We start from the raw sequence: 27,857 nt of genomic DNA, 5'->3' as shown, positions 1-27,857 counted from the left end.
AACTATGACACTAATTTCTCAAAACTATGATGTTCTTTTCAAAGTATATTAAAATCGAACTGCTGGATCCAAGTGTAACAACTTCAAACCAAGCAGCATGTCAATCATTTATTAACAGCCAAGGAATTTCAATCGCATTGTATAGAGGGGAAAATTAAAATCTGCTAGAAGCAGGTAAGAAACAGATCTAAAACACTGTCCTCAGTAAAGCTGAAGACTAAAAGTGCATGGTACTTCCTTGGGGTGTTTGCATTTTACCCTGAAAAGTTAAGATAAGCCTTGAAAGGCAGCATTTATTAGTACAGCCATCCTTGCTTACCGCTAGCTAGTTAGAAATTATTCCGAGTAGCCCTATACTGAGTGATACACACCATTATATTTTTACTAGTTAAATTCCAGCTAGTAAAACTCATAGGAAACTTTATACAGATCATTACAGTTTTGGACCAAGATTGGACATCTACTATGACAGAGCATCAAAACAAGACCTAGGACAAGCAGTAAATAAACCCTAACTGCTTCTCAGAGAGCTTGAAAAACCTAGGTAAAACAGCCCATGCTTTAAATAAACTAATGAGGTTACACTTCTCACTGTAATTGTGCATCTGTTCCAACTGGCCTCTGAGGGCTGGATGGCTTCTGATGTTTATTTCCCTTTCCTCAACTCTTTCATCTACCCATAGATGATAATAATAAATAGAAAATCTTTCCCTGTTTTGCATGAGGCCCTCCCACGCTCCCAGCCCTCCTCCCCCAATAAAAGCCTTATCCAGGAAAGCAGAAGAGCCATAGATTCCATGAAGTCCACTAGGGACTTGGCTATTGTTAATCAGTGTTACATTGAAGGTGCTCAAACCCTGGGCACCAGTACAAATCTTTAAAGGCACATACATCAAACAAACGTCCCCGTTTGCTTATGACAGTTGGCTGCTAGGGACCCATTTCAGCCCCCACAGGCAATACTTATGGATGGCAAACATTGAGCAGTAATTTGAGAACTTACCTTGGCAGCTACTGAAGAGTTGGGCTTCTCTAGAAGATCCCAGAGTTTTTTCCTCTTGTCGGCGCAGCAGGTGTTATCAAATTCCTCCCCTTCCCTTTCCCTCAGCGTCTCGGCTTCCCTCTTCAGCTCCTCGTTCATCTGCTCTTTTTTCTGGTGGTACCTGGCCTGGCAGCAGGACTCCAGGTAGATCTCGTCGATCCCCCAGTAGTCCAGTTCTTGGCTGAAGGACAAGGCGCACATCTCCTCCATCATGTGCAGCTTGCCCGTGCGGTAGAAGTTCAAGATGGAAGTGAATGCCCCCGGGTGCCGGTCAAAGAAATACTCGTTCTCCTCCAGGTTATAGTCGTCACAGATCTCCATGAGGGACTCGTGCGTGTTGCAGTCCCTCAGCTTGCCCAGCCTGGTCCGGGGCAGCCTGTCCAGGGTTCGCCAGAGAACTTCGTGCGCCAGGCCCCCCACGTTGAGTTTGACCCTCCGGGAGCAGGTCTTGCTCCTAACGATCTCCATGGGGTCTGGAGGCAAAGAGGTAGAAGACCGAGATCCATGCTTGTTCATGCCCGCGGGCATCGCTGCCTCTGGAAGGCTCCGCGGGGCCGGGCACTCACGCTTCAGAGCCGGCGGGCTTCACCTGTTCTCCTTCCCCTCCATGCCGAAGAGCTGCAAGAGAGAAGCCAAAGCCGCACGGGTCATTCCCCCTGCCCGCCGGCTGCGGCGTCAATCAGAGCGGCCGACAGCTCGGTTCATCGGCTCCAGCGCGGCGCCCGGCTGTGGGAACGCGCTGGCCGCTGTTCGGCCCCGTGGTGCTGAAACCGGCCCGCGCCGGGGAGGGGGAAGAGCCGCTGTGCCCCCGGGGGAGCCGGTCCCAGGGGCAGGGGGCGCCAGGCGCTGGGCACGCCCCGGGGCGGGGAGGGGGGCGAGACTCGCGGGGTAACACGCGCCTTTTCCAGGGCTACAGCCAGCCTGGGAGAGGGGCCGCAGGCGAAGGGAAGGCGCTGAACGCGGCTCTGCCTTGGTTTGTGGAGGGCTGCGAGGAGTAAGAAACACAGAGCGGGGCAATTCCCCCCCCCCCAGCGGCTTTAGCCGGACTTGCGGTAGCCAGGAGCATTATCCGAGGCTCCAGGGGGCCATGGGAAAGTTCTGGCCACACAGACACTAAGCCCTGGGGGGGACACGCACAGTTCCCCCGCACCGTGCACACAGCACACGCTCCTGTGGGGACAGGCCCCCGGGCTAGCCACGCAGGAAGCGAGGGATGTTTACTCAGCTCTAAAGTCATTACAGGAGCTATGCTTTCGCTTGGCTTTCCGATTGCCTCTCCCCCTTCCCCCGATCCTCCAGTTTTCTTTGGTTAAACCCAGGTTAAGGAACCGTGAACTTCCAAAAAAAATAAAAAAAGAAAAAAAGAAGAAAAGAAAAAAGCCACAGCTTTGTGTGGCGCTCAGCCCAAATCAGCCCGGACTGTGCTCAGAAACCTGCAAGCCTCCAGTCCGGTCCTTTACTCCTCACCTGTTACCTGGTTATCAATTTAACCCAAAGACGTCAGGGCCACAGGCTGCCGCTAAGGGTTTACGCGATGACACGCAATTACGCATCCTGCATGAACTGCACAGTCCTCGGCAGGCAGAAAGTCCGGGGAGCAGCTACCCTCGATGGGAGCAGGCATTGTGGAGCGGGTGCTGAGAGCGCGTCCAAACCAGGAGACAGGGCTTCTTGCCACGAAGGGTGGGCGCCCTCCTCCCACGCCCCCTAAGATGCAGGGACTGGATTATGCACGTAGGGTCAAGGGGAACACTGTTCCCAGCTACGGGCTGCCTGCCTGCCTGCCTCCTTCTCTCGCTCAGCCCCAGATGCTTTTTATAACTCTCCCCTTGTGAATCTCCCGGAGGAGATTGGATGGGGGGGGGGGGGCGGGAAGAGATGGATTGATTGCCAGTCACTTTAAACAACGCATTTCACATTTGGGAGACTCTCCCCCCATTTCCCTCCCTTCCATCCCACATAAATCAACGGAGGGTCAGTAAATAATAATAAACCCAGCACACGCTTATTACGAAAGCAGGCTGCCTTGCAACATCCCCTGGCACTGTTGCTTATACAAGACGGCATTAAAATAAACCCAGTGAAGATGGGAAGCAGCTCACACGGTCCTCCATGCCCAGCCTTCCAGCCCTAAACGGATTTCAAGGGCGCGCTCTTTCGCCTCTCGTAGCCAGTGCAGGGATCCTGGCAATCAATGGCCATGTCTTTAAACAACAGCCGGATCTGCTCCTTGACTGTGACCCTGGCTAGAGCCATAAACTCCGGCAAACGCTCCTAAACCGGCTTTCCCCCTTTTCCCAGGCGAGCTGGGCTACCTACCTTCTTCGCCAAGCATCAAAGCCGGGCAGTCGGCAGAGAACAGGGAACCCAACGTGTGGCTACATCCTGCATCAGCCAGAAAGCGAGCAGCGAGCTGAGGCCGTTTACATTGGCTCCCTGGAAGCCTTAGGCAGACAGATCACAGTAATATTCCAGTATGTCCAAGAACCCCGGGCTGGGAGGAGGGAAGCAAGGCAAATGGGTCCACACAGCCGCCTGAAAGGTGCTGATTATTCCCAGGATCCTTTTGCAAGCAGCTTCCCAAGGCCTGCACTTGGATGAGGCTCGCTCCCTCCGCCCCCGTCTACATTCCAAAATGGAGCCACCTTTTCCCGTTCTAAAGACACACAGGAAAGCGCCTCTCTTTCCTTGTGCTGTCTCTTAATGGAGATCAACAAGTCTGGTCTGAACCTCTAGCTTTTCCCTGCAATTCTGACCCAGCGTTGTTTAGAGTGAATGGGAAGTTGGAGGTTGATGAGAGGAGGGCAGCGCCACCATGAGCAGGGATGCAGCATTGCAGGAGAAGTTAACACTTGCCGGGCCTGGCTGCTGCCAGCCTGGGGATGATTTAGAAAAGTTCTGGGGAAGAACTTTTATTATTGGAGTTTATGAAGAGTGTGGGTGAGAGAGATTCCTGAGCATTTCTCCTTAAGAGAAGCTGCACCTCAGGTCTTTTATTCACATACACCTCCCCATAACACACACACAAAATCCCTCTGTTCCCAGACAAAATGACACCGCAAAAAGCCAACCAGGATTTGTCTCAGACTAGTAACTGTTAGGAGCCGAAAGCAAAGTTATATTGATAAACGTAGCATGGCCTTTTCCTGTGGCTGTGCCTTGTTGAGCTAGGATCTGCTGGGAGTTGAGCTGTTGATATGCACCAGGTGGGGTTTTCTCCTTGTCTATCATCTAGCCCTTAGCACATTACACTGTTGCAGTTACTCTGACTTCAGCAGGAGTTTGGTCTGAGTGAAGACTGCCCGATTTCCTCCATGATCCCTATATCCTAGCCTTTATTCTACTAGATCTGAATGATGCATGCATAAATTGATACTGAAACATGGAATGGGGGGTGGGGGGGAGGAAGCAGATCTCTGATGTTGGTCCAGTTTATGCACTCCACTAAATAAAGCAAGAAGGAAAATTTCTTGACCATGGGGACAATACTGAAGAAATAACTCTGATGCATGTGGCACTACCAAGCAGGCCCACAACCTATTCTCTGTATCCCGCCCCTTCGCCTGCTATTTGCTTCCTTCCTCACTCCCAGTCTGTAGAATGTCAATTTAGACTGTGAACTATTCAGTCTGTAAAGCACTTGCATTGGGTGCTACATGAATAATAATTAAGAGATTAATCCTCCTGCTAATAGTGTTCTCCACTTATTACTATGCTTCTCTCACCATCCAGTCTCTCACCCTGGTACTATCATCTAATTAATACCTATATGTTAACCTATTATCCTTATCAAGACAGTGCTATACACACTCGGGGCTTGTAGGGTCAGGACTTTTTATCTCTAAAGGAATAATACCTAACTCTTACACAGAACTTTTCATTAGTACAGCTCAAAGCACGTTACAAAGGAAGAAAGCATCATTATCTAAATTTTACAGATGTGGAAACTGTGGAAAAGAGCAGTGAAGTGACTTGCCCAAGATCACCCTGCAGCCACTGGCAGAGCTGGGGATAAAACCCCTCCTGAGTCCCAGTCCAGTGCTCTATTCACTAGGCCACACTGCCTCAAAGAAAGGCTATTACTGTCATTAAAGCACATGATCTTCAGTCAGAAGATTTGGGTTCTATTCTTGCTTCTACCACAGGCTGTGGGAGAGTCCTGGGGCAAGTCATTTCAACTCTAGGGCTCAGTTTACCCATCTGTAAAATGGGGATAATAATAATAAGCTGCCGTGCATGGGATGGTCAGGCTAAATTATTAAAGTTTGTAAAGTGCTTTGAAATCTTCAGTTAGAAGATACTATAAAAACAAGTTATTTGCTTGTGGTACCATCTGTGATGTCCAAGGCACATTATCTTACATTATAATAAAGTCAGGCCTCTGTCTGTGTAAGATGAAGCATCTCTGAAGGATTGTAAACATTAAATGGTACAAATTCAAATCGAATGAAGAGATCCTTTTTCTAACTAAACAGGCCCCACTCTCTCAAATGGTAGCCCAATGCTAAAGTGGTGTGGTCATCTGCTCCAAATGTCTACCAATTTCCCTGTGAGATTCATTTTAAACTTTGACCCAATGAAAGTAGGATGTAAAAGCCCTCCCTTGGAAGATCTAAAATCATGATGGCTGGACAGCATCAACAGATACTGGTCTCTCATGGGCATCCTATCCTGAAATGTGCCAAATTTGGCTTAGAACAGAATATCATGGAGGTGCATAACACATTTGGTGACCTCTATCCTGTCCAAGCAACAGCGTGAGAACTAACCTCTGCCGGTTTACGGGGGAGCAGGAAAATGACAAGTAATACAGAAGACAATAAATCAGATTCAATCCAGATAAATCTTTAGAAGAGAGGCAACCCTTACTTTTATCACCAGTGCATTTATAACCTTCTACACCACTCTTTTGACACAGGTAATATCATCCACATGTTACTGTAGAAACTATGGAGTACTAGCTGAACAGATCATTGTAAGGAGGGGAAAAAGGATTCACAATAAAATAGCCTGAGACCAAGTTGGCAACATCACTGTTGATTGTTCACATTAGACTCCTTCCTGCCTGTTAATGCTCAAACGAACAGGCTCACACTGGAGTCAGAGTGACTTCTCATAGAAAAGCTGTAGGATCAGGCCCTAAATAAGGAAGGAGGATTGCCAAACTGATCACACCTGAAAAGAGTCTATTCAGAGCAGGGCGGGCTCTAGGATTTTTGCCGCCCCAAGCAAAAAAATTTTTGGCCCCCCCCCAGCTCCGCTCTTTCCCACCCCCTTCCCCAAATCTCTGGCCCCGCCTCCTCCCCCTGGCATGCCGCATTTCCCCCCCCCCCCGTTGCTTCCTGCGGCTCCCCCCGCCCTAGCTCACCTCCGCTCCGCCTGCTCCCCTGAACGCTCCACTTCTCCCCTCTCCCTCTCAGGCGAGGGAGAGGCAGTGTGCGCAGGGGAGCAGGCAGAGGTGAGCTGGGGCGGCTGGGGCACATTTCTAGGGGCAGCATGGCCGGCGCCGGAATGCTGCACCTGGAAATGTGCCACCCCAAGCACCTGCTTGTTTTGCTAGTGCCTAGAGCCGGCCCTGATTCAGAGAGTATTTCTATTTCTATAGCTTTGCGTCCTCCCAGAAACTGCTCACTGGGTCAGCTCAGGCAGTTTGTCAGCAAGGGGCAGCGCAGGGATGCGATGATATAATATACGCCGCATCTTCTGGCAAAGTTCTCTAGCCTGATAGCACACAGTCTCCCTGGCTCACCTCTCTCGGTTGATATTTTGTATACCCAAAACATCTCAAATCTTAATTTGTGGTTTATTCTTTCAAGGCCCATGGAGCCAGCCACACACTTGAACAACAATCATTGGCAAATCCTGTTCACTGCAAAGCATTTCTAGTTATTAACCAGGAGATTCCTTAAACCTCAAATACTTCAGAGAACATGTCTAGTATATGGTTCAAATGCATTCCCCTGGGTTTACCATTAACTGAAATTACCTATCTACATACCCAGATTTTACCTGGTAAGTGCCAAGGAGGGTAAAGCTGCCTCTTCAGCATTTAGCCATGGCTTTCAGCTCCTTAGTGGAATATTCTGAAGCTACCTGTGGAAAATATCCTGCCACTGGTCAGGACTCCCAAATGCCATTGACTCCCATAGGGTTCCACAGCTGGTAATGTGAAAGGGCTGCCCAGTTTAAAATCATTTCCAGCATCTCCCTGTCCATTCCTGTGGGATAGAGGAAAAGGTTGATTTACGCTGCTTTGCTGAACTTAACATAAACAATACAGCTGTGAGGAAACAAGGACTCTTCAATATAAGGCAGGGGTTCTCAAACTGGGGGTCGGGACCCCCCAGGGGGTTGCAAGGTTATTACATGGAGGAGGTCACGAGCTGTCAGTCTCCAAGCCAAACCCCGCTTTGCCTCCAGCATTTATAATGGTGTTAAATATATAAAAAATATATATATATTAATTTATAAGGGGGGGGGGGTCACACTCAGAGGCTTCCTACGTGAAAGGGGTCACCAGTACAAAAGTTTGAGAACTACTGATATAAGGCAACTCTAATGTCTCTCATGACAATGAATGATGGCTCTCAGACTGTGGTCTGCAGAACATTGCTGGGCAGACCAGGAGGTACTGTCTGGTCACACAATACTAACGTTCAAATGTATTAAAAGACATCACACACCAAACACTTCTCTAACGTTGCTGTGGTTGTCCCAGAGATGTCATGCACTTGTGAATGGGAGAGGAAGTCACTCACAGGGCACTGTCCCTCTGTTAAAATGTGTTTCTCACTATGTAAATATCGGGAACCCTTGCCCTCTTAGTCATTCCTTTTGTTTCAAGGCCCTTTCAGTCAGGCCAATGAAATAGCAAGGTATAAAAGGGATTTCCAAACTTCTTGTTTGGAAGCCCAGTGTGCCTGCTCTTAAATGGGGGAAAGAGTAAATAAAAGAACAGGTTTCTCCCCAGGAGTCCCCAATGTGTGTTTCAAAATGAAAGAATTGAGATACACAGACTTTGAGAGTCAAACAACAGCCTGTGCAAGTCACAGCCCAACAACTCTAAGATACTAAAATACCAGGGGAAAGTGCTGGTGGCAGAGGGCCCACACCTCTAGAATGCTTTCCCTGCTGAGATACAATTAAAAACAAATCTGTACACTATTGGGCCCACCTCCAGAAAAAACCATCATTGCCAACTTGATCCTCCCTTGCTCCCCACCTAGTTGACCTTTCCATCCTTACAGTTGCCTTCAATGAAAATCTAACTACCCGGGTATGGGTTTCAGTTGCAGCTGCAGCCCTGTACTGCCACCCAGCCAGGAACACAACTGATCTCGAGCCCTCAGATTTGCCTTTGAGGCTCCTCAGGGAAGTAATGAAGAACATGGGAGAGCTGAGCTGCTGCACTTGACATTTTCATTAAAGGCAAAGAGCAAGGGAGGGTCTCCGCTCTGAGAAGGGAAACAAAGGGCAAGGAATGGGAGGAGGATTGAGTCATGGGGCAATTTTACTTGACCCTGGAAGAGAATTCTGTAAGTGGAGTAACGAGGTTAGCTGGACGTGAGAAGAGTCCAAAGTGAGTACAAGTTGTTTTGGGGCATGGAATCATGAGTAGTGAAGCTATGAAAGATAACACTTGTCGTATAAGGACTGGACATACCATTCAGGGTGCAGAGAGACAGAAAAATCCCTGAAAAGATTCAGAATCCAGTAAGTTTGGATTAGGCTTATCTGAACTTTTCAGAACCTTTTTGAGGTTTCCGCCTCCTAAGCTACCAGTATCATCGCTGGCTGTAAGGGTCCTTTCAGGCTTTAATTTTACACTGTAACTCTCAGTCCAAAGCAATCTATTAAAAATATGCTACCAAAGAGTCCATAGCAGGCAAGATGGGAAGGCTGATAGGGTAAGAGGCCAGCCAGCCAGCCTGCCTAGTGCCTGCATTCACTCTATAAAGCTCTTTATCAGACTTCTTATTGGTTCTTAACCAGGTCAGGCTCCTTTGGTCTATGAGGCTAGGCCATAAAGAAATTCCATTCTGATCTGGTTCTTAAGGAAGCTCTATTTTAAGTCACCAGAAAGCACATTAAAAGCCATCCCACTTGAATCCAGCCTTATACATTTCTGTGGAGGAGGCCTCCCTTGCATACATTAAATAGTATTTCAGCACTTACTGAGAATGGGCACACACACATTGCTGCCTTGTTTCTTAAGAGCGATTCAGTAAGACCTAATGTTCTCAGGGTTCTTAATGAAGATGGATCTGGAGAACTAATAGCTCTTAAGTGTTGCAGAAACACTGGCGTGTTCTCTAAGGCGGTTGTACGTGTAAATCTACATTGCCCACAGCCACATTTGTCTTGGGCACATCCTGAACACACTGCATTTGAGACAGCACATAAACACATGAAGGAAAGGGAAAAAGAAAAACAACCTTAAATGTTTCTTCTGTGTGAGTTTAAAGCCCCCCACAATGGACCAAATGCATCCCTGGTGTAGCTGCAATTGTTTCAATGAAATTACCCAGGATATTTATTTAGCCTTATTTGTAAATATCACAGTCCTGATCCTTCTCCCTATCCATCCTCAAGGCTGGAATTGCAGCAGCAACTGCATGGTTTCCTCATGACAGACTCCACATCGGACATCCCCCACATGCTGTGGGGCAGCTTTGCCAGGCAGGATGCCCTGGTGACCCACAAAGAGAGGTAGAGGGGTAGCACAGGGCAAATGATGGGCGTGGGGCTACATTCTGCACTGGCCAACACCAGAGGGTGTATCTATCCCATTGCTTGACTCTACATCGGACAGGAAAATTTGATTCTCCCTATCTCCACTGTTAGCTCAGGCTTTGCACTGCGGAAGACCTTCCATCCTATGAGATTTGCCATCTAACCAACATTTATCTTGAACCTCTGAATTCTCCAAAGGAATTTTATTTTTATATTGTTTAGTGACTGCAGATGCCTGGGCCAGGGTTTTTTAGGCCTATAGGGTTAAATTCTAATATTAGTCACACCGGTGTAAATCAGGAGAAAAGCCATTGGAATCAAAGAAGTTACTCCATACTTGCATACGTGTAAATGAGTGCAGTAACTGCCATATTGGATCAAAGCATTGGTCCATCAAGGCCAGTATCTTTCCTTCAACTGAGGCCTGCAAGTGCTGATCTACCATTATATACTGCTTGGGGTGTCTGTATCTCTTGGAGCTAGAATCTTCTGTGTGCCACTCTGGTTCTATGACTGTATAGGCAGTCATGAGCCAGGCTGGGAATCTCTCTCCTCTTGAGGTATATCTAACTAAACCATGCTGTTGTTACCTAACCCCAGATCTGCAGCGCCTCTCTTCCCTTGCTGACACAAAGCCAGTACCTGGTATTTCAAAGGAAGACAAAATCCATCATGCCTACTCGCAGCAAAGCACCGTGCCAAATACGCATAACTATGTCCTTGGGAAAAACCATATTTCCTAACCAACTTATGCCCTGAAATATGAGACTGATTCCCTCTTATCTTAGCAAGCATGTTTCCAAGTATTAAACCTTACCTTGAATGCTATTGAGCAACCACAACTCCCATTAGCATCAAGACATTCAGTTGCTCCTCATCATCCATCACAATCAGGCCCATTAAAGCTTTCCATTGTCCAGTCCTCTTTATAACCCAGTTGATGCATTTCAACCCATGGCTCTCTGTGGAAGTGAATTCCAGCCCAAACCCCAGAAAGCCCCACTGTAACCCTTTTTTCTCTGTGGCTTTTCAGTACAACCCTGCTGGTGCAAGGAGTTCCATGCAGGCTATTGTGCAGGACTAGGATCCAAATTTGTGCACAACTAGGGCAGATTTATGACAAGAAGGAACTGATTCTTTTCTCCCGAGGACCAACTGTGTCATCTCCATAACTGCCTGGTCTCTACTGGCTTGGGGAACAGATGTTCTGAGAGTGCATCCAAACCCATGACTTGTTCTGCATGGCAGCAGCTAATCAGTGGGGCTGCGCCAGGCTTTTGGTCTTTGCCATAGTCATGGGGGGAGGAGCCAGCTAGGTTTAGTGGGAAAATTAGAGCCCTCACACCCTCATTAGTTGTGGCACTTGCTGACTCATGCAGCAGGCAAAGCAAACTGATCCTCTGTCATGATCACATGGCCCCATTTAGCCAAGGGAAAGGTTATACTAATTATGGGGCATGACTCTAATAATGAAGGCTAGTGGCCTTTTGGGATCAACATGCACGTGGCCATGGTCAGCACTAACCACACACTAATCTGATGCTACCCAGTGGTATGGAGTGGGGGGTGCAGTTAAAGGGGAAGCACATACCTTGAAACAATCCCAGCTGGTGAGGTCCTACATGCAAAAACATAAGACTAACATTCTTGTAGGATTTTCCATTGGACTAACTTGTAGAAATTCACTGGCAGGATCCTGTTTCTTTCCTGCTTGGCCTGAATAACTAACACTTCTCTTTGCACAACTTTTTTTCCTTCCCCTTAAAAAATAAATAAGAAATTGAGCTCTGATGATTCCTACAATGTTACCTTCAGAATGACTGGAATATGCCTATGATTAGGTAAGAAAACATCTCCAGCTGATAGTGGAAATTCACACCTAAATTAATTGATAGCTGCTGATTTTAGGTAGATCTAGCAACCTTCAGTTGAGTGCAACAGGATATAAATAGAGATGCAGTTAGAACAAGCTAAATATTATTGACCCTACTACATTTGTAGTAAGCAATGAGTATTATGTGTAATTGTGTCTGATTCACAGGCTGTGAGTGATCTCTCTATTTGGGTGGGAGAAAGCCCTACTAGCATTTGGAAAGCCACCTCCTGTTCTAGTCCTATAACAGGTGGTGTAAAAACCACTTCTGGTTACTGATTAGGGTATTGCTCAGTAAGAGCAAATCATTGTAACCTGGCAGTGGGGAATAAACTCTCCAGTATCAGGTGACAGAGATTATGGCTCACTTGAAAGTTCTAGGACAGGATCTTTTTTGGAAAGGCTTAGGCAGCAAAGCCCACCAAAGGCATAGCTAGTAGTCAGGTTAGTAAAGAGCTGATTTACCCACATATATTCCATATTATGTGGCAACATATTTGTTGATTTAAAGGATCTTAGATGCGGTTGTTGCTGTACTGTAAAATATAGAGCTCCTTTGTGACAGCAGGAAATCAAACTTAAATTCTCCCCCCACAGAAGGGCAGGATCTTAGCCTTGAACTAAAGAAGAATCTCTATTAGTGGTTAACAGTGTAGGATCTATGACACACAGAAGCATGGTTCTGGTTCCATCCAGCAGAGGGCAGACATGCCTGGGCACACCAGCCACAATAGATAGAATACAGTATAATACAGAGAACCCTCAGGTCCCACTGACATCAAGCAGAGTTGAGGGCACTCGCGTCCAGAGCCTTGCCATTCAGTTGCTGATTTCAATGGGAGTTATGTGCTTAAATACCTTTGAGGAGCTGGGACTCAGATTTTACTAAGATTAGGTCTGAGGTGCCCGGTCCATTGCCATTCACCTGTCTTCCCCCTGGAAACAAAGACATAGTTGTACTTATTCATCACTATACATAACTCCAAATAGAAGGAGAAAAATGAATTAGAGGTTTTGATATAAAGGTAGTATACAGATTAAATGAGGGGAAAATCCTCCAATAGCCCTTAGCCACCAGAGAGCTGGTTGAGGCTAAAATTAAAGTTGTGCTATTAGGACTGATGCAATCATAACAGCTCAAAAGTAAAAGGACAAGAACACAGTGACCAACCTCTGTGTATTGAATCATAGAATCATAGAATATCAGGGTTGGAAGGGACCTCAGGAGGTCATCTAGTCCAACCCCCTGCTCAAAGCAGGACCAATCCCCAATTAAATCATCCCAGCCAGGGCTTTGTCAAGCCTGACCTTAAAAACTTCTAAGGAAGAAGATTCTACCACCTCTCTAGGTAACGCATTCCAGTGTTTCACCACCCTCCGAGTGAAAAAGTTTTTCCTAATATCCAAGTTCACACATTCAAGAAAAGCTGCATTAACCAGGGCAGCTCCAACAATATTTGTCAGTTTTCATGGCACCAGTCACTGCTATGCAAGAGTTTCATTAGCTAGATTCCGCAGGGAGCTCAGTTTTAAAAAATGAATCCCCCCCTGTTTTGCATTGTAATTCTTTATTATCCTGAAGTCCAGCAGCGCTGTGCGTACTCTGCTAGATCCAGATAGGCAATGACCAGCTCCCTACCTGATTCTTAATCGTGTCAGACAGGCAGAGATAAAAGAGGACTCATTATTTGTCACAGTTCCAGCCTCGTATATAGCATCAGCAGGAGTGAGTTTGGGAAGACTGGGGTGCTTATCCATTGCAGTCAGCACATACCCCCTACCCTCGCACAGACTAGTCATATGCCCCTGCCTTGATAGACCTTATCTCTCAGCTGGGATCCTTCTTTCCCTCCCACACTCCCCACTTCTTGACTTCCATTTGCTCCTCCCCAGATCTGAGGCTTCCCAGCCCCACCCCCTCCCATCCCTTTTAATTGAGGTGAGGAGAGAACACATCCTAAAAGACAAATTTAAAAATTGTATTAAAGCTAATGTTAAAATTATATAATGCACAGGTTGAGAAAAGAGTGTCTGTACATCTGGGAATAGTGCTTAGATTATTCACAAATACAAAGTTTGTTTTTAAAGCCATAAGATACATACAGTGCATAATTAGCAATAACTAGCCCAACTGGTAAACTGACCAGATAAATCCTAGACCAGGAGGCAATCCTGGAAAACTGCATTACATCAGCCAACCAGGCCTTAGATGTTCCTTTCAGGCTATAGATGGGAATAATACTATGCACTTTCCCCAGAGGATCTCCAAGGGTTTGGGAAACACTACTTCATTTTAAAAGCATCCTTGGGAGGGAGATACCGTTATGTCCCTTTTACAGATGGGTAAACTGAGGCAAAGAAAGGTGAAATGACCTACCCAAGATTGCACAGGAAGTTAGTAACCAAGCTTGTTACAGAATCAGGAGACAAAATGGGTAGGCTCTGCCCATGCAATGAGCTCTATATGGATGAACCACAGCAGCCATGAAGAGCTAAGTTAACATGCAAGGGGCTTCCACACCTGCACAGAGGGTGTAGAATGCCATCATGTTGCTCATGGTGCATTCAGGACCTTAACCCTTAATATTATTCTCTAACCTTGTCATAGCTACTTCCAGCTAACTGGAAACTGCATTTTTCAGGTGTCAGCAGTGTAAATGAAGGAAGCCTTTAGGGGATCTGTTACTAATGCACATACTTCAGTAAAAATAAATCTGAAATTATTTTCATGCATTTTCAAGTTTTACTTAGGTATAAAAGTATTTTGCAGTTAAATAGCAGGATTTGTCAAAGTAGGACAGCTTAGTGTACAAATTCCGCCCTTACCTACCCCTCCATGTTACCCCCAGGGAGTGGCAATTGAGGGCAGAACTTTGCCCTCCGATTTTAATAAATGTCACTGTTGATTTTCCCTTCCTATAATGTAAATCAACAATAATAAAAGTCACAGCTGCTTTTCAGTTTTGAATGTTTCATGCCGACCACTGTGAAGTAATAAATGTAAAAAGGTAATTTCAAGTGAACTGTTAATGATATGAGCTGTCAGTTACGGAAGGAATGCTATTCAGGGCCATGTCCATATGTGAGCAGAGTAACTGGTGCTGGAAAAGGGCAGCAGCAGCCTTGCAAAAGGGACTTGCCAGTAACTGGATACACTCATGCCAAACTACACTCCCCAAAATGCTAAAAACACTCGCTCTCTCCTTGTCCAATAAGAGACTTGAATAGCAAGGAGCTCCAAAGTCCATTCCCCAAAGATATTCATCCAGGAGCCAGGAGCTGGGTCTACTGCAACCACCTTTGTACAGCTTTCCAACATATGGCTGGGCTAAAGAAGAACCTCTAGGATCCTCATTCTACCGCCAAAGCCCATTCTAAAAGGTTGTCACAAGGCCAGCAGTGGTTTAAGGCAGGATCTTTTGGGCACCAGCTCCAGGGCCCAAGTATGGTGAGAGCCTCCAAATCAGTGCTCAGGAACATGGCGCTCGCTGCCTCTGTGGGGCATGGATTGATCAGTGGTTGATTTCTTCCACAGCACAAGGTCCTAAGGAAAAAGAGTGCAGCACAAAGATCTGGTGGTGAACCACAGCTGGCCACCTTCTCCTGCATGTGTGGGATAACACAGAAGCGAGGCCTTTGGGTTTTTATCCTCACCCTGAGAATTGCAGTTGCAAGAGTGGTTCATTTCTCTGGACTGATTTGGGCTGCAATGGGTTTTCTAGCTATTGGTTGTAACTACATCTCCTGTTTTCCATTGATGTACTGTACTGGGCATCCTTTATCATTGTTATTATTTACTCTTATTATTATTTGTTTGTATTGTGATAACACCTCGGAGCTCCAGACATGGGCCTGCCCCATTATTCTAGGTGCCGTACAAACACAGAACCAAAAGACAGACCCCGTGGGGACTGTGACTTCTAAATCCCAAGAGCCAGGCCAAAAGGCAGTAATTTAGTTTCTGTGTATTCTGCTTGATTTTTCCGTTGTTGTGATGAGGCAGATTAAGGGCTTAGAAAGTTCAGTAAGAAACAACAATCCATAGAAGCCCCTAGCCTTTTAATTACCACATTTTTCTTGCACTTTCCGTCATTCACTGAACACTGTAGAATAGGAGCGAGTCTTATCACTGCGGGTCAAGTGTTCATCTGGGCACTCATGGCACAGAAACAGAAGATGCTAACAATGGGCCAAGCTTTCACCCTATGCTGATTTAATTGGCTGTGCAAATCCAGCATTGTGTGTGTGCAAAGAGGCATGTTAAACGTTCGACCCCCGCTAATAATAACAGAGCTTTTAAAACATGTACCAAATTAATTCAGGAAGCTAGCAGGTGAAATGCATTGCCGTACAGCGAGACACAGCCTGGGACCATCCCTCCTGAGCTTGGAAAGGCTGGACATGCTGGGGAGACATGGAGCGGAGCATTAGACTGACCTCCACTAGCCACGGAAGGAGCAACTTTGATTGTCTCTGGAAGGAGCCAGTTATAACCTTTTTTGACCAAAGGGATGAGGCTGCTGAGTAAGGCCCATAAGAAGTGAAAAGAACAAATTGTGGATGCTCCAGATCCAACAGGGATTCAGCGCTTTCCCTTGAGGAGAAAAACATCCTGTTGCCAAAGTGCCACATTGGCATGGCGCTTTAATGTTAAAAGAAGAAAACCTGAGAAAAAGTGGGAGGAAACTGACCTCCTGAGTGTCGTTCTGCTCTGAAAAGTGACAGTAACAGTGGCAGGGTAGGCACCAGCTTGATTTCATCGCAGTCATTTCACATCAAGTTTGCTCAGTTGACAAGTAATAAAGATGTTTTCATAACTGCTAATGTTGCAGTCTCATCCTGTGATCCAAGAGGCAAGCTGGTTTCTCTCTGGCTCCTGTATCATCACCAGTAATAATCCAATAAATAAATCTTCAATTCAAATGTATTTAATAATTCTGTTGATGAGGCATGAGCTGGAATAGAATCCACCTCTCCTTGCCCTGGCTGTACAGGGCAAGAAAGAATAAAAATCAGTAAAGATTTGTTTTTGTCAGAAAAGTCAGAAGAAATTATCCTGGATATAAAGAGGGAGCAGATCTCCTGGGTACAATGGTGTCCTCCTTTCTCTCACACACATACACACACCTATTACCATTGTATTCTGCCCTTTGCTTTGCTAAACAGAAAATATAGTATGTTACCTTGAAATTTAAATTAATTGTTGTAACAATCCCTAGAAGATGCAATTACCAACTAGCTTCTCTTCTTTTCAGTTTCCATCTAGAAGCTGAAATGGACTGAGACCATCAGACAGTTTCCTGGAAGCCGCCCGTCAGCCATCAGATGGTAATGACTTTCAGACAAACTAACCAAAGGTGGATTTGAATTTGTGATTTGGAGGTCAAGTCCTCCCCATTGTATCCTATTAAAAAAAGCCCTGCGGTCATCCAATGCAAGGATAATTTATATCACTCTTTAACCTTATTTTTGGTGATTGTTATCCCTGTTCTGTTCCACTATATCTCAGTTTCCCCTCCACATGCTCTTCATTCTTTCACCTGTCAAGGACTTGATGGGGCTTCTCTTGGAGCCAGTCACCATTATCCTTTAATCAGACAGAGGGGTCACCGTTGAGCAGTGTAAAGAAATTCAATTCTCCCAGGACTGAGTGTGCTGCTTTCTGGGTAAAATTTGCATTGTTTTCCATTTCTAATGTGTGTATTTTATTAATCACATTTTAATTAATTGGAGTAAGAAGATCATTTTTAAAACAACTCATCTAACGCTATTTTTCCCACAAAGAGCTCCTTTCATTGTGTGATGTAGAAGACTAAAATAAACTATCTCTGAAGGTTGACTGGGATTAAGCTACTTCACATGGGACACTACCATTCCCCCTGAACTCTAATGATCTCTTTTAAATGTGCCCATTTTTGTAGCATGCACAAGATAGATGATGATGGTGTTCCTATTCTTGGCTCGAACAATATATGTCATTAAACAATTTGAGATGTCATTAAACAATTTTTAAAAAATGAGGCCAGGGTTAAATAATATCAATGAAGGGTCTGATTCTGAGTTCCTTACTTGAGCTATCAAGTGTCTACTCACACAAGTAGTTCCATTAATTACTTTTGGGAATAACAGCTTATCAATGTGAGTAAGAGGTGTGCAAACTGGCCCACAATAAAGTGAAATAGGATAAAAGGCAAAGGTAAAAACACCAAGAAAAGCAACATCCCGGGCCAGATTCTGAGAGCCTTTCTTGTGCTGTGTATCACTGCACTTCATTGATGTCAACAGGACCGCTTGGGAGTAAGATGCTATCCATCAGGAGTAAGGGTATCAGGCTGTAGGCTAGGGCTAACAACACCAGGCCAAACAACACAAATCAAGTCAGTGGTGACTAGCTGTGGACTTTAGTAACAAAACGTGAGGACTGAAAAACAGGTCATGTTTTATTAATTGGGACTAACAAAACATATGCCAGTCACCACACAGCTGAGTTGGGTTCTGTGTAACGCGAAAGCTTGTCTCTCTCACCAACAGAAGTTGGTCCAGTAAAAGATATTACCTCACCTATCTCTGATCTCTATTGTCCTGGGACCAACACGGCAAACAGGCATCACACCCATCACTCTTGTGTTGTGCTCTAGCTTTCCCCCATGCTTCATCTTCTTAAGGCTGCAAACTCTTCTGTGCGGAGATGATCTCTATTATTTGTACAGTGCTACCACAAGGGGGCTCCCATCATGCCTGAGGTACTGCGGCAAGCGAAATAAAAATAGCAATGCACTTTTTTTAGGAAAAGCCATAAGGAGAAATTATTATGGATTATTTTTTTAAAACGGGCATCTTTCTGCTTTTGTCTTTCACTGTGCATTAAATATTGACAATTGAGCAGATTGATGCAAAGGAAGAGTCTAATTTGGGAGGCTCTCAATTGAAATATTACAGTAGACTGGATAGATTGTCTCTAACAAACCCAGAAGCGCCTGATATTGCATTTTGTATGCCTGATGAGGAGGCATTTTGAACAATCTATAATTGTCCTCTAAATGAAGTGCTGTAGACTTTTGCTCATATTTTAGCAACTATGTCTCTAATGGAATCTGCATGAAAGCAGGCTGTTTCAATACATACTTCGGTCACAAACCACATGAGCCATCTGGCTCTTGATATTTGGGTGACTTTTTATGGTAAATAAGAGGTCAAGCTTTCATACTTTCTCCTCGGAAAGGATCACTGCAACTGAAGCCTTTAACATCATCTTTCATGGCACAGAAAGAAACTTAGCATCATTATTCTTTCCTTGGGTCCCTGGAGCTGCTACCAACCCATACTAAAAGCATATTACTTCTTCTTCTGTACCAGCTCAGCTGTACTGATTAGTTTATTTGTAGGGGAGGGAAGAACCCAGGCTCCATCCCTTCCCCCCACCCTCTGTCTATGTAGGGGTGAAGGTGGTAGTGGCTCTGTTAATTCCATTCTCCTCCACTTACTGCCCCCCTCTGCCCCATACACACATGCCCATGCACACTGGGGAAGCTTCCCAGAAGAGTAAGCTGCCTCCTTACATTCCGCTGTGTCCCTGCAGTCAGAGCCACGAAGTACAGGTCACAATTTTGCCCTTAATAACTAGCAATGAGCGAACCTCACACATTTCAGTGTGAGGTTTGATTTTAATTTGATACACACCAGCTTGCCCATCCTGCAAATTATGGCCATTTAGATCGTATCTATAATGGTTGGTCCTAGGGCCGCTTTTGTTCAGTATCTTCATTAATGATCTGGAGGATGGCGTGGATTGCACCCTCAGCAAGTTTGCAGATGACACTAAATGGGGGGAGAGGTAGATACGCTGGAGGGGAGGGCTAGGATACAGAGGGACCTAGACAAATTAAAGGATTGGGCCAAAAGAAATCTGATGAGGTTCAACAAGGACAAGTACAGAGTCCTGCACTTAGGATGGAAGAATCCCATGTACTGCTACAGACCAGGGACCGAGTAGCTAGGCAGCAGTTCTGCAGAAAAGGACCTATGGGTTACAGTGGACAAGAAGCTGGATATGAGTCAACAGTGTGCCCTTGTTGCCAAGAAGGCCAATGGCATTTTGGGATGTATAAGTAGGAGCGTTGCCAGCAGATCGAGGGACGTGATCATTCTCCTCTGTTCGGCATTGGTGAGGCCTCATCTGGAGTACTGTGTCCAGTTTTGGGCCCCACACTACAAGAAGGATGTGGAAAAATTGGAAAGAGTCCAGCAGAAGGCAACAAAAATGATTAGGGGACTGGAGCACATGACTTATGAGGAGAGGCTGAGGGAACTGGGATTATTTAGTCTGCAGAAGAGAAGCATGAGGGGGAATTTGATAGCTGCTTTTAACTACTTGAAAGGGGGTTCCAAAGAGCATGGATCTAGACTGTTCTCAGTGATACCAGATGACAGAACAAGGAGTAATGGTCTCAAATTGCAGTGGGGGAGGTTTAGGTTGGATATTAGGAAAAACTTTTTCACTAGGAGGGTGGTGAAGCACTGGAATGGGTTACCTAAGGAGGTAGTGGAATCTCCTTCCTCAGAGGTTTTTAAGGTCAGGCTTGACAAAGCCCTGGCTGGGATGATTTAGTTGGGGATTGGTCCTGCTTTGAGCAGGGGGTTGGACTAGATGACCTCCTGAGATCCCTTCCAACCCTGATATTCTATGATTCTATGATCTATCTAATCTATATATCTATCTATAAACAAAGATGGCTCCTGAGCATCAGAATCACTGGCTAATGTTCATCATAGGATCACATCAGCTAAGAGGCATTCTGCATGTCTCAGCCCCATGCTAAATATACGTAAAGTCTATCTTGATCAGTTCACACAAAAAAACAACACCCACTGAGATGCAGGGTAAGGCCTGTTTAACATACTTTGTTCATAGAAAGATTTAGAAAAGCCTAATAGCTGTAATCCTTTTTAGATCATGGACTGCAACAGAAGTATCCTTTCAATATAATATTTTAAGCTTCGTAATACAGCTATCATGTATTTATAATCTATCTGATTAACTGCCTTGTGTGCTTTTTTGCCAGAAATGTGCACTGTACAATGTTAATTAATTTCAGAGTATCACATACAGCTGCTGGTTTTTTCCTAGTGACAGTTCCTTGCCACATCACACCTATAACAGTATGAAAAATTACTGGGTTATCTTTTCTTCCAAATACAAAAGAAAAGCCTTCAGAAATTCAGAGGGTTGTGGCACTGTGCCGTCTCATTTTACCTTTTCTCATCTCTTGGTTATTTTAGAATGTGAGCTTTTAGCTGCGGGGCAAGAAGCAAACAGAATCTTAACGGTCTAGCTAAAGTGGCAAAAAACTACACTGAAGCCACTTGCTTGACCCTGTGAGATGCTAAGCACCTGCAGTTCTGTTACTTCACTGCATTGTTCCAGAGTTATGGGCACTGAACACCTTGCAGAAATCACTCAGTGCCTTTCAGTATTGAGCATTTAATTTGCAAGGTTTTAAAGAATAGTTTTCCCTGAAAAAATGCTTTGTTCTCTTCCAATGCTCATGATTCATTTGCTTTTCACAATCTGATCCTTTTCAACAGGATCATTCCATTAACTTAAGATAGCACTGCTCAAATTAATGAAAGTTAAACACCTTTCTCCTTTTGCTACAGCATCAGGATCATCTCTGTTTTTGCAACTGTCAGATAAACTTACATACAAGTTAGTTTTATCATTTATTTTTTAGAAGGATTATGGTAAGATGCTATGTACCGTAGTTAATGTCCTGTATGGAACATTCCTGAATTGACAGGGCACTGCCTAGATCAGCTAATAGTACTGTTCCATTTCTAACCACTCATATTTTAGGCAGTGCTGTGCTATACCATGGATACAGAAGGTAGAGCGATTAGGCCAAGCCAAAAGGCTGGTTTCAAGCATCCTTGACTAAAGGAAGGTCTTACAGTTAAGGCAATGGACTGGGACTCAAGAGATCTATATAGCTCCTGACGCTGACACAGACTCCCTGTGGTCACCTAATCTTTCTGTGCCTCAGCTCCCCATCTGTAAAATGGGGATAATGACACTTCTTTACTCAGTAGGGGGCGGTATGAGGATAAATCCATTAACACTCATGCTTAGATATTACGGTGATGAGGGCTATATGAGGTCCTAGATAGAGCTGCAGCCTGGTCTGGATCAGAAATTTGTGCCAACTCAGCAGCTTACGTGACTCTCACCCTCTTGGTTCACTGTCCATTATGGAATGGAATAGTTTTCTTTTCTTTTCGGTCCCCTTGTTCTCACCCTGTTTGAAGTCATTGATGTATTTTACTTTATTACATTAAACTGTTTGGCAGGAGTAAGTCCCAGGGCCAGATCACGGGCTGTGTTGAGCGGCTACGTTGGAGTGGAGCCTCCCCTCAGTACACCCAGAAGATACAGCAGTAGAGTAGCAGGCCAACCTAGCAGCTTCCTGACAGCGAGGCAGGGGATCCAGACAGCTTGCTCAGTGACACACCATGGTGCCAACGGAATAGTCTAATTGCTTGGGTGCATGTCCTGGCCCCAGCCTTCCTCTGCACCGTTCTTTCTGGAGCAGTAGTAAAGTACACCCAGCCTCTCCCTCCCCCTTCCCAGCCAGCACCGCCAGCAACCCTTGGCCATCCTGCCTGTGTGACCACAATGGCTAATGGATCCCCAGTGTGCTCAGAAACTGCTACGATCCCCCTCTATGCCCTTGCACCAGTGAGACAGGACATTGCCTTAAAGAAGGGCAGCCATTGTTTAGGGTCCTCTTGATCTCACTGCAGAAGGTCCAAAGCTGACCATAGCTGCTGTGGTATCACAGAGGACAAAGATAACCTGTTAGGTATTAGGCCCTAAACTACTTAGGTCAAACATGGTCCTTTCTGGATCTGTGGTACCAGATGTGACAGACCTCCTCCTTACCAGACTGTGGTGTCTAAGAGCTGTTAGTTCTGGGATTCATGAGGTCAGCATAAACCTTATTCTTCTAAAGAAATGTACTAACGACTTAAGAGAGAGATGATCAGCTCCATTAAAGTGCCTTTCCCAGCTGTAATTTAGACTCATTTCTCCAGCCAGCAGCTGCTTTGTTTAAAATGTGGAATTTTAAAGAGATTGCTTTAGGAAGGCAAAGGGCAGCAGCTAATAGGTCTATTACCAGGTTGAATTTAATGGGTATTGTAAATGTATATAATGCTAAAGGAAATATCCAAGCTACAATAGTGTGTTATCTTAGTTAAGGTGGGTTGATGGCCCCCAGCCACACTGCAGAAGAGAGGGTTAAAGAAACCTCTATTGTAATAGCAAGATTTTTAGGCTGTATATTGCTTTCAGGGCCATAAAGACAAGTGCTGCCTTCTGTAATGAAAACAAAGTTTTGTTAAAACTTCACTCTCAAAGTTTTGAGGTAAATGGGTTGGTTCTTACAGTGCCACAGTGTCAAATGTTATCAGCTCTTTCCTGCATATGGCTGACTTGTGACAGGATGGTATTGCCCATGAAAACTGAATATAAAAATATCTGATCATGTCAGTATATATTTTATTTAAATGCATATGCACAAGGGGGCTGAGTTAAAGTTGCACAGATAACTTTCATTCTAGCATTTCCAAACTTTGTGTCTGATTTTGCAACCTTACCATTCTTTTAATGTAGCTTTTTGTCTAACTAAAAGAATAACTTTATTTAGATGAATATGCATGTCGGTGTGTGTAGGGGCGATTCTTGGGTAGATGTGTTTGCATATATCTTCTTTCTGCTAAAATAAACAAAACAGCATAACATTTCTCAGTTCATAGACTTTAAATGGCATAGACCTGCTTATGTCTCTCTCAAAGCACCCAGCACTAGGTGAATGATTTCCAGATATTTGTAGTTAAAAATAGATTAATGATTTTCCGTTGGAAATTGAATTAAAAAATAAAGGATTCCAAAATATTTTCTTTACAAAAATAAATTGAGAGGAGAACATGTGCAAATCAAGCAGCTCTTGTTCAGAAATGATCCCAGGAACAGATGCAATGGCTTTGCACTGCACTGTCAGGGGATTCTGGACACAAATGAAGCATAAACAGACAGAAGGGTCAGCCTCATACAATGGGAATCCTTCAGTGGCATTGAGTCAGTGCTGAGGCTTCTATGTCAACTCTCCTCCTTGTTGCCTCTCCCTGCTATCAATGCAGTTGGCATGACTGGAAGAAAGGGGGCACAGGGCAGCAGCTCTTTGGAGCCATCAACATCTTCCATAAATTAGAGCAGCCCAAAGGGGACCAGCCTGCATTCAACAGCTCCAAGATCAGGAGAATGCAAATGGTGAACATTATGTCACTTTCCAACACTCTCTCTTGCACCACAGACCCCTCCTACCTACCTGTGCTGTGTGCAGTTTGTCTGGGCAGCCCATAATCTGGGCTGTAAACCTATGATCTGGAATGGCCCCTTACCTTCAGCAGTCAAAATGGTCAGATAGTGCCACTAAGATACCTTATGCTTAATGATGCTGACTCACTCAAGTGTATCTTCCTTTCCAAAGTTCTCTCTCATGCTGGTGTGCAGGAAGACCAACCCTCTGTATGGATGCCATGGCCCAGCTACTCAGAAATAAACACTCAGCTTTCTGTGTCATGACTTTGCTAGATATATTTAGTCGTACCCAAGGATTTGCAAGAAATTCCATGAATGTGCAAAATTGGTTGAGAGTTACACACAATAGCTTATGACAGCTATATTCTCCCTTGAAATGTGCTTCCACGATGTAAAGTTCACTTTGACTTTATCTAGTGGTTAGTTACTAAAAATGACTGTATGGTGTGTTGAAGCTCCCCTATTAACTAGAGTCAGTTAGCATTAAAGCTGTAGTCTAGCAGGTACAAAGCCAACATAATGGTGACTTTTTTTTTAATGTTCTTTCTAACTGCTACCATTACCCCAGCCCAATGGATTAATTAATAAAGCCAAAATATACTATTTGGATCTAGACCAGTTCGATGACAGTTCTCAGAAAAACCAGAGGAACACAGAGGAGACCAGTTGGATGATGGAAGGGAAGCCATTGCTATTTTACTAATCTTTCAGTTTATATCGAATCATGATGTCATTCTTCGGCTGTAACATTCCGAAGCCGTATCTTCCCTTGTCATACCCTGGGATTCTTGCTTCAGGATCTTTCAGTTCCAAGTCAAAATTGGTTAACAAGATGAAAACAAACCTAAAATGATAAAATGACCAGGTCAGTAAAGTATATGATATTGACAATCTACTAGTTTCTCTGTGCTTAGAAGGCAAATATAGAGGGAACTGGTAGTTCTGACTGTAGTTAAGGTTGCCTGATACTTCCTATTATTAACACCCAGTTTTCAGTTGCTTACGACTTTGTCAATCGTTACCCATTCAGATTGGACTTTTCCATGCCAGGTGCCTGCCACCGGCTGAATTATTTTGGAAAATTTCAGAAAAAATGGTTTAGCCATTTCCAAGAATGACATGAGGGAAAAATACATTGTACAAAGTGAGGGAGTGCTATTGACAAAATACTATGTGATCATATCATTAAAGATTGTATCCTAATGCATGCAATGGGGCCCAATGCAGGTTGCACCCGAAAACTTAATTCTGGACTTTCCTAAGTTTTGCATCCTTAATATAACTTTGACTTTACAACCTTCATGTTCTTTTGATGTAGTTTTGTGTATGCAGTATATGTATGAAGTTACAGTAGAGTGAAAGGCCTGGGAGCATTTCCTCTCTACCACCACAGTATATACTATGCAGCATAAATAACTAATTCACAAATCATTTGGAGATTTTGTGATCTATGGTGTTAAAAAAATACTTATTTAAAAAATAAATAAATACGGTTTTCCAGAAGAGTTTATATGGGTTATTGAAGAGTAGATACAGAATTTACAAATGGTCTCAACCTGTATTTATACAAAGTAGATGCTGGAGGCATTAGATAAATATTATTTGTTTTGCTATTTTTTTTTTAAACAGAAGTCCAAGTTTTATAGAACAAGAGGGTTCTTATCCTGGATATTAAAATTACAAATGGCCAGAATAACTAAGTTTCATAGACTCTCTGCATTTACTTACTGTTTGATGCTATTGACTGCATGGAACTTCCCAATACATGTGTTAATTCCTGCTCCCCATGGCATGTTGTAATACTTGAGCCTTTCCCCTCCTTTATAGAAATCCCTTTTCTCTGTGTTGTCTGCATTGAGGAATCTGTCGTATTTAAATTTCTGAAAAATAAGAACGCATTTCTCTCACCCAGTTATTCTCTGTCCCACAGGAGCAGATGGCTATCTCTGAACACAGAGACAATCACTTGCTGTATATTTGTATTCTGATATCACCTGAAATGCTGTTGTAGAGAGAACATTAGAGGCTTTCTATACACTGATTGGAAGACATTCTAAGAAGTAGGGGAGCCTATGATGAAACATCTGTAAGGGATGGTCTAGATAATACTTAATCCTGCCATGAGCGCAGGGGACTGGACTAGATGACCTCTTGAGGTCCCTTCCAGTCCTGTGATTCCATGCTTTCCAAATGAAGACTGGAGAATATAGGTCAAAAGAGCAGTGTGCTGGGGAAAACATGGATATGGACTTCCCTATCTAGGGAGACCTAACTAGATTTTAGGGACATGAGAAGACACTACTTTTCCAAGGAACTCTGGTATGGACTGGGAGAGAGAGAGCAGAGCAAAGCACACAAGCATGGGTTCTGAGATGGGAGATTACCCCAACCTCTGACCTTCAAAAAGTGTGTTCTCTGCCCTGCAGTAGTGCAGTATGCAGCCGTTGGGTATTTATGAGCATAGGAAGAAATGGTTTTCTTCATTTTTAAATCTATTTTCTCTCTTAAATAAGTTATACATTCTTTATCTTCAACTGTAACTTGGATGTGATTGTTAATGTGAAAAAGAATCATTGCTGACTGTCTAGGGAGCTGGGGGAGCCTCTACCTTCCGAATGTGAGTCCACCAATCCTGCAGTGCCAAACTCCACTGGGGATGGCACAAAATGAGGCTTGGAAAGGGCCTGAGTTTCTCTCCCTAAAGCGACACGGTACAAAGGCTCATGCTGGCATATGTGGAGACCCTGAGCCATAGATGTATGATGATCCACCATAACAGACACAATCAAGAGTTTCTTCCATTCTGGCAAACAGCTTTGAAATGGAGAGTCTTCAATGATCTCATCCAGCTGGAAACAAACCCAATCATTCCCCGATGCTCACCTTTGAAATCATGCAAACAGCTGTCCTGCTTTAACCCTTGCCATGCTGCGTATTTTCAGCTCGGTGACTCATATGCTGAATCCTTTAGTCATGCAAGGTAATGCAAACACATAGTTCACTGGTCTATCATTCCCGCTCGGAATTCTGCTTTTTCACCTATTCTAATATAATGGTTAAAGGGCCTATAATCAACTAACAGGAAAATCCACCATTGGGGCTGGTCTTTCTCACTTATTAGGGCACCAGCTGACTGTCCTAGCATTGCTTATGTGGACCAAAACTTATTTCCTTAAAATGGAGTTTCCCCTGAATAAAGACTGTGGGAATTGGCCCTGACTAACAAATACACTGAAGGATAGAGGAGTACGGAATAGCCTGAGTATGTTAAATTTGTGCACTTGTGTTGACAAATTCTGAAAATCATTAGGCGAGGCAGCTTGGTCCAGTGTCGATGGCACCAAACCAGAAATCAGGAGATGTGGGTTCTGCCAGTGACTGACTATGTGACCTCAGGCAAGTCATTTGACCTTGCTCTGTCTCCTTTCCCCATTTGTAACATGGCGATGGTGATACTTGCCTACATTGATGTGCCTACTAATACATATCTATCTCTGCAGAATGAAGGGCTTGAGGCAGCCCTGCTGGGAATCAAACGTGGGATTCCAGGGAGCCTATTTTAGGTATAGGTTCCTAAGTTATTCATTTAGTTGCACATGGGAAGTTTAATTAGTGCTAACTATCCAAAGAGCAAGCAAACAAACTGTACTGGACATAATACCTCTCTGGTGTATGTACTTGGCTGCTGAACTATTCTGTGAGATTCCTAAGGACACTCAAGCAACAGGAATGGCATTTTTCACTCTGGCTCCATGGCAGGGCTGCGTGCTGGACTGTGGCATCAGCTCATATCTTTCACTTGGGCAGCCAGCAGGGTTCAGGCATATCTTGGA

The 27,857-nt window shown here is 44.5% G+C and overlaps 2 protein-coding genes across 4 annotated transcripts in view; both read right to left on the bottom strand.

Annotated features, from left to right (window-relative positions):
* Nucleotides 1–3,697, bottom strand: part of KCNB1 (potassium voltage-gated channel subfamily B member 1) — a 198,203-nt gene extending 194,506 nt beyond the window's left edge. Inside the window, exons 1-2 of one of the 3 annotated variants that reach the window (XM_074970025.1) lie at nt 3,362–3,697; nt 1,004–1,660 (exon numbers count right to left, since the gene is read on the bottom strand). In XM_074970025.1, the coding sequence (XP_074826126.1) occupies nt 1,004–1,570 (567 nt within the window). In that variant the 5' untranslated portion in view covers nt 1,571–1,660; nt 3,362–3,697. Of the gene's footprint in view, nt 1–1,003; nt 1,661–2,509; nt 2,844–3,361 lie in introns of those variants that run through there. The other 2 variants (XM_074970027.1, XM_074970028.1) reach the window with 2 other exon arrangements.
* Nucleotides 3,698–23,805: 20,108 nt separating this feature from the next.
* PTGIS (prostaglandin I2 synthase) overlaps nt 23,806–27,857 on the bottom strand; it is a 29,880-nt gene continuing 25,828 nt past the window's right edge. The window contains exons 9-10 of the mRNA XM_074969607.1: nt 25,753–25,904; nt 23,806–24,868 (exon numbers count right to left, since the gene is read on the bottom strand). Of these exons, the coding sequence (XP_074825708.1) occupies nt 24,724–24,868; nt 25,753–25,904 (297 nt within the window). The 3' untranslated portion in view covers nt 23,806–24,723. The remainder of the gene's footprint in view (nt 24,869–25,752; nt 25,905–27,857) is intronic.

The sequence above is a fragment of the Natator depressus genome, chromosome 13 (genome assembly GCF_965152275.1).
Source record: "Natator depressus isolate rNatDep1 chromosome 13, rNatDep2.hap1, whole genome shotgun sequence".
In the NCBI taxonomy this organism is placed as follows: Eukaryota; Metazoa; Chordata; order Testudines; family Cheloniidae; genus Natator; species Natator depressus.
This window is presented reverse-complemented; position numbering and strand designations above follow the sequence as displayed.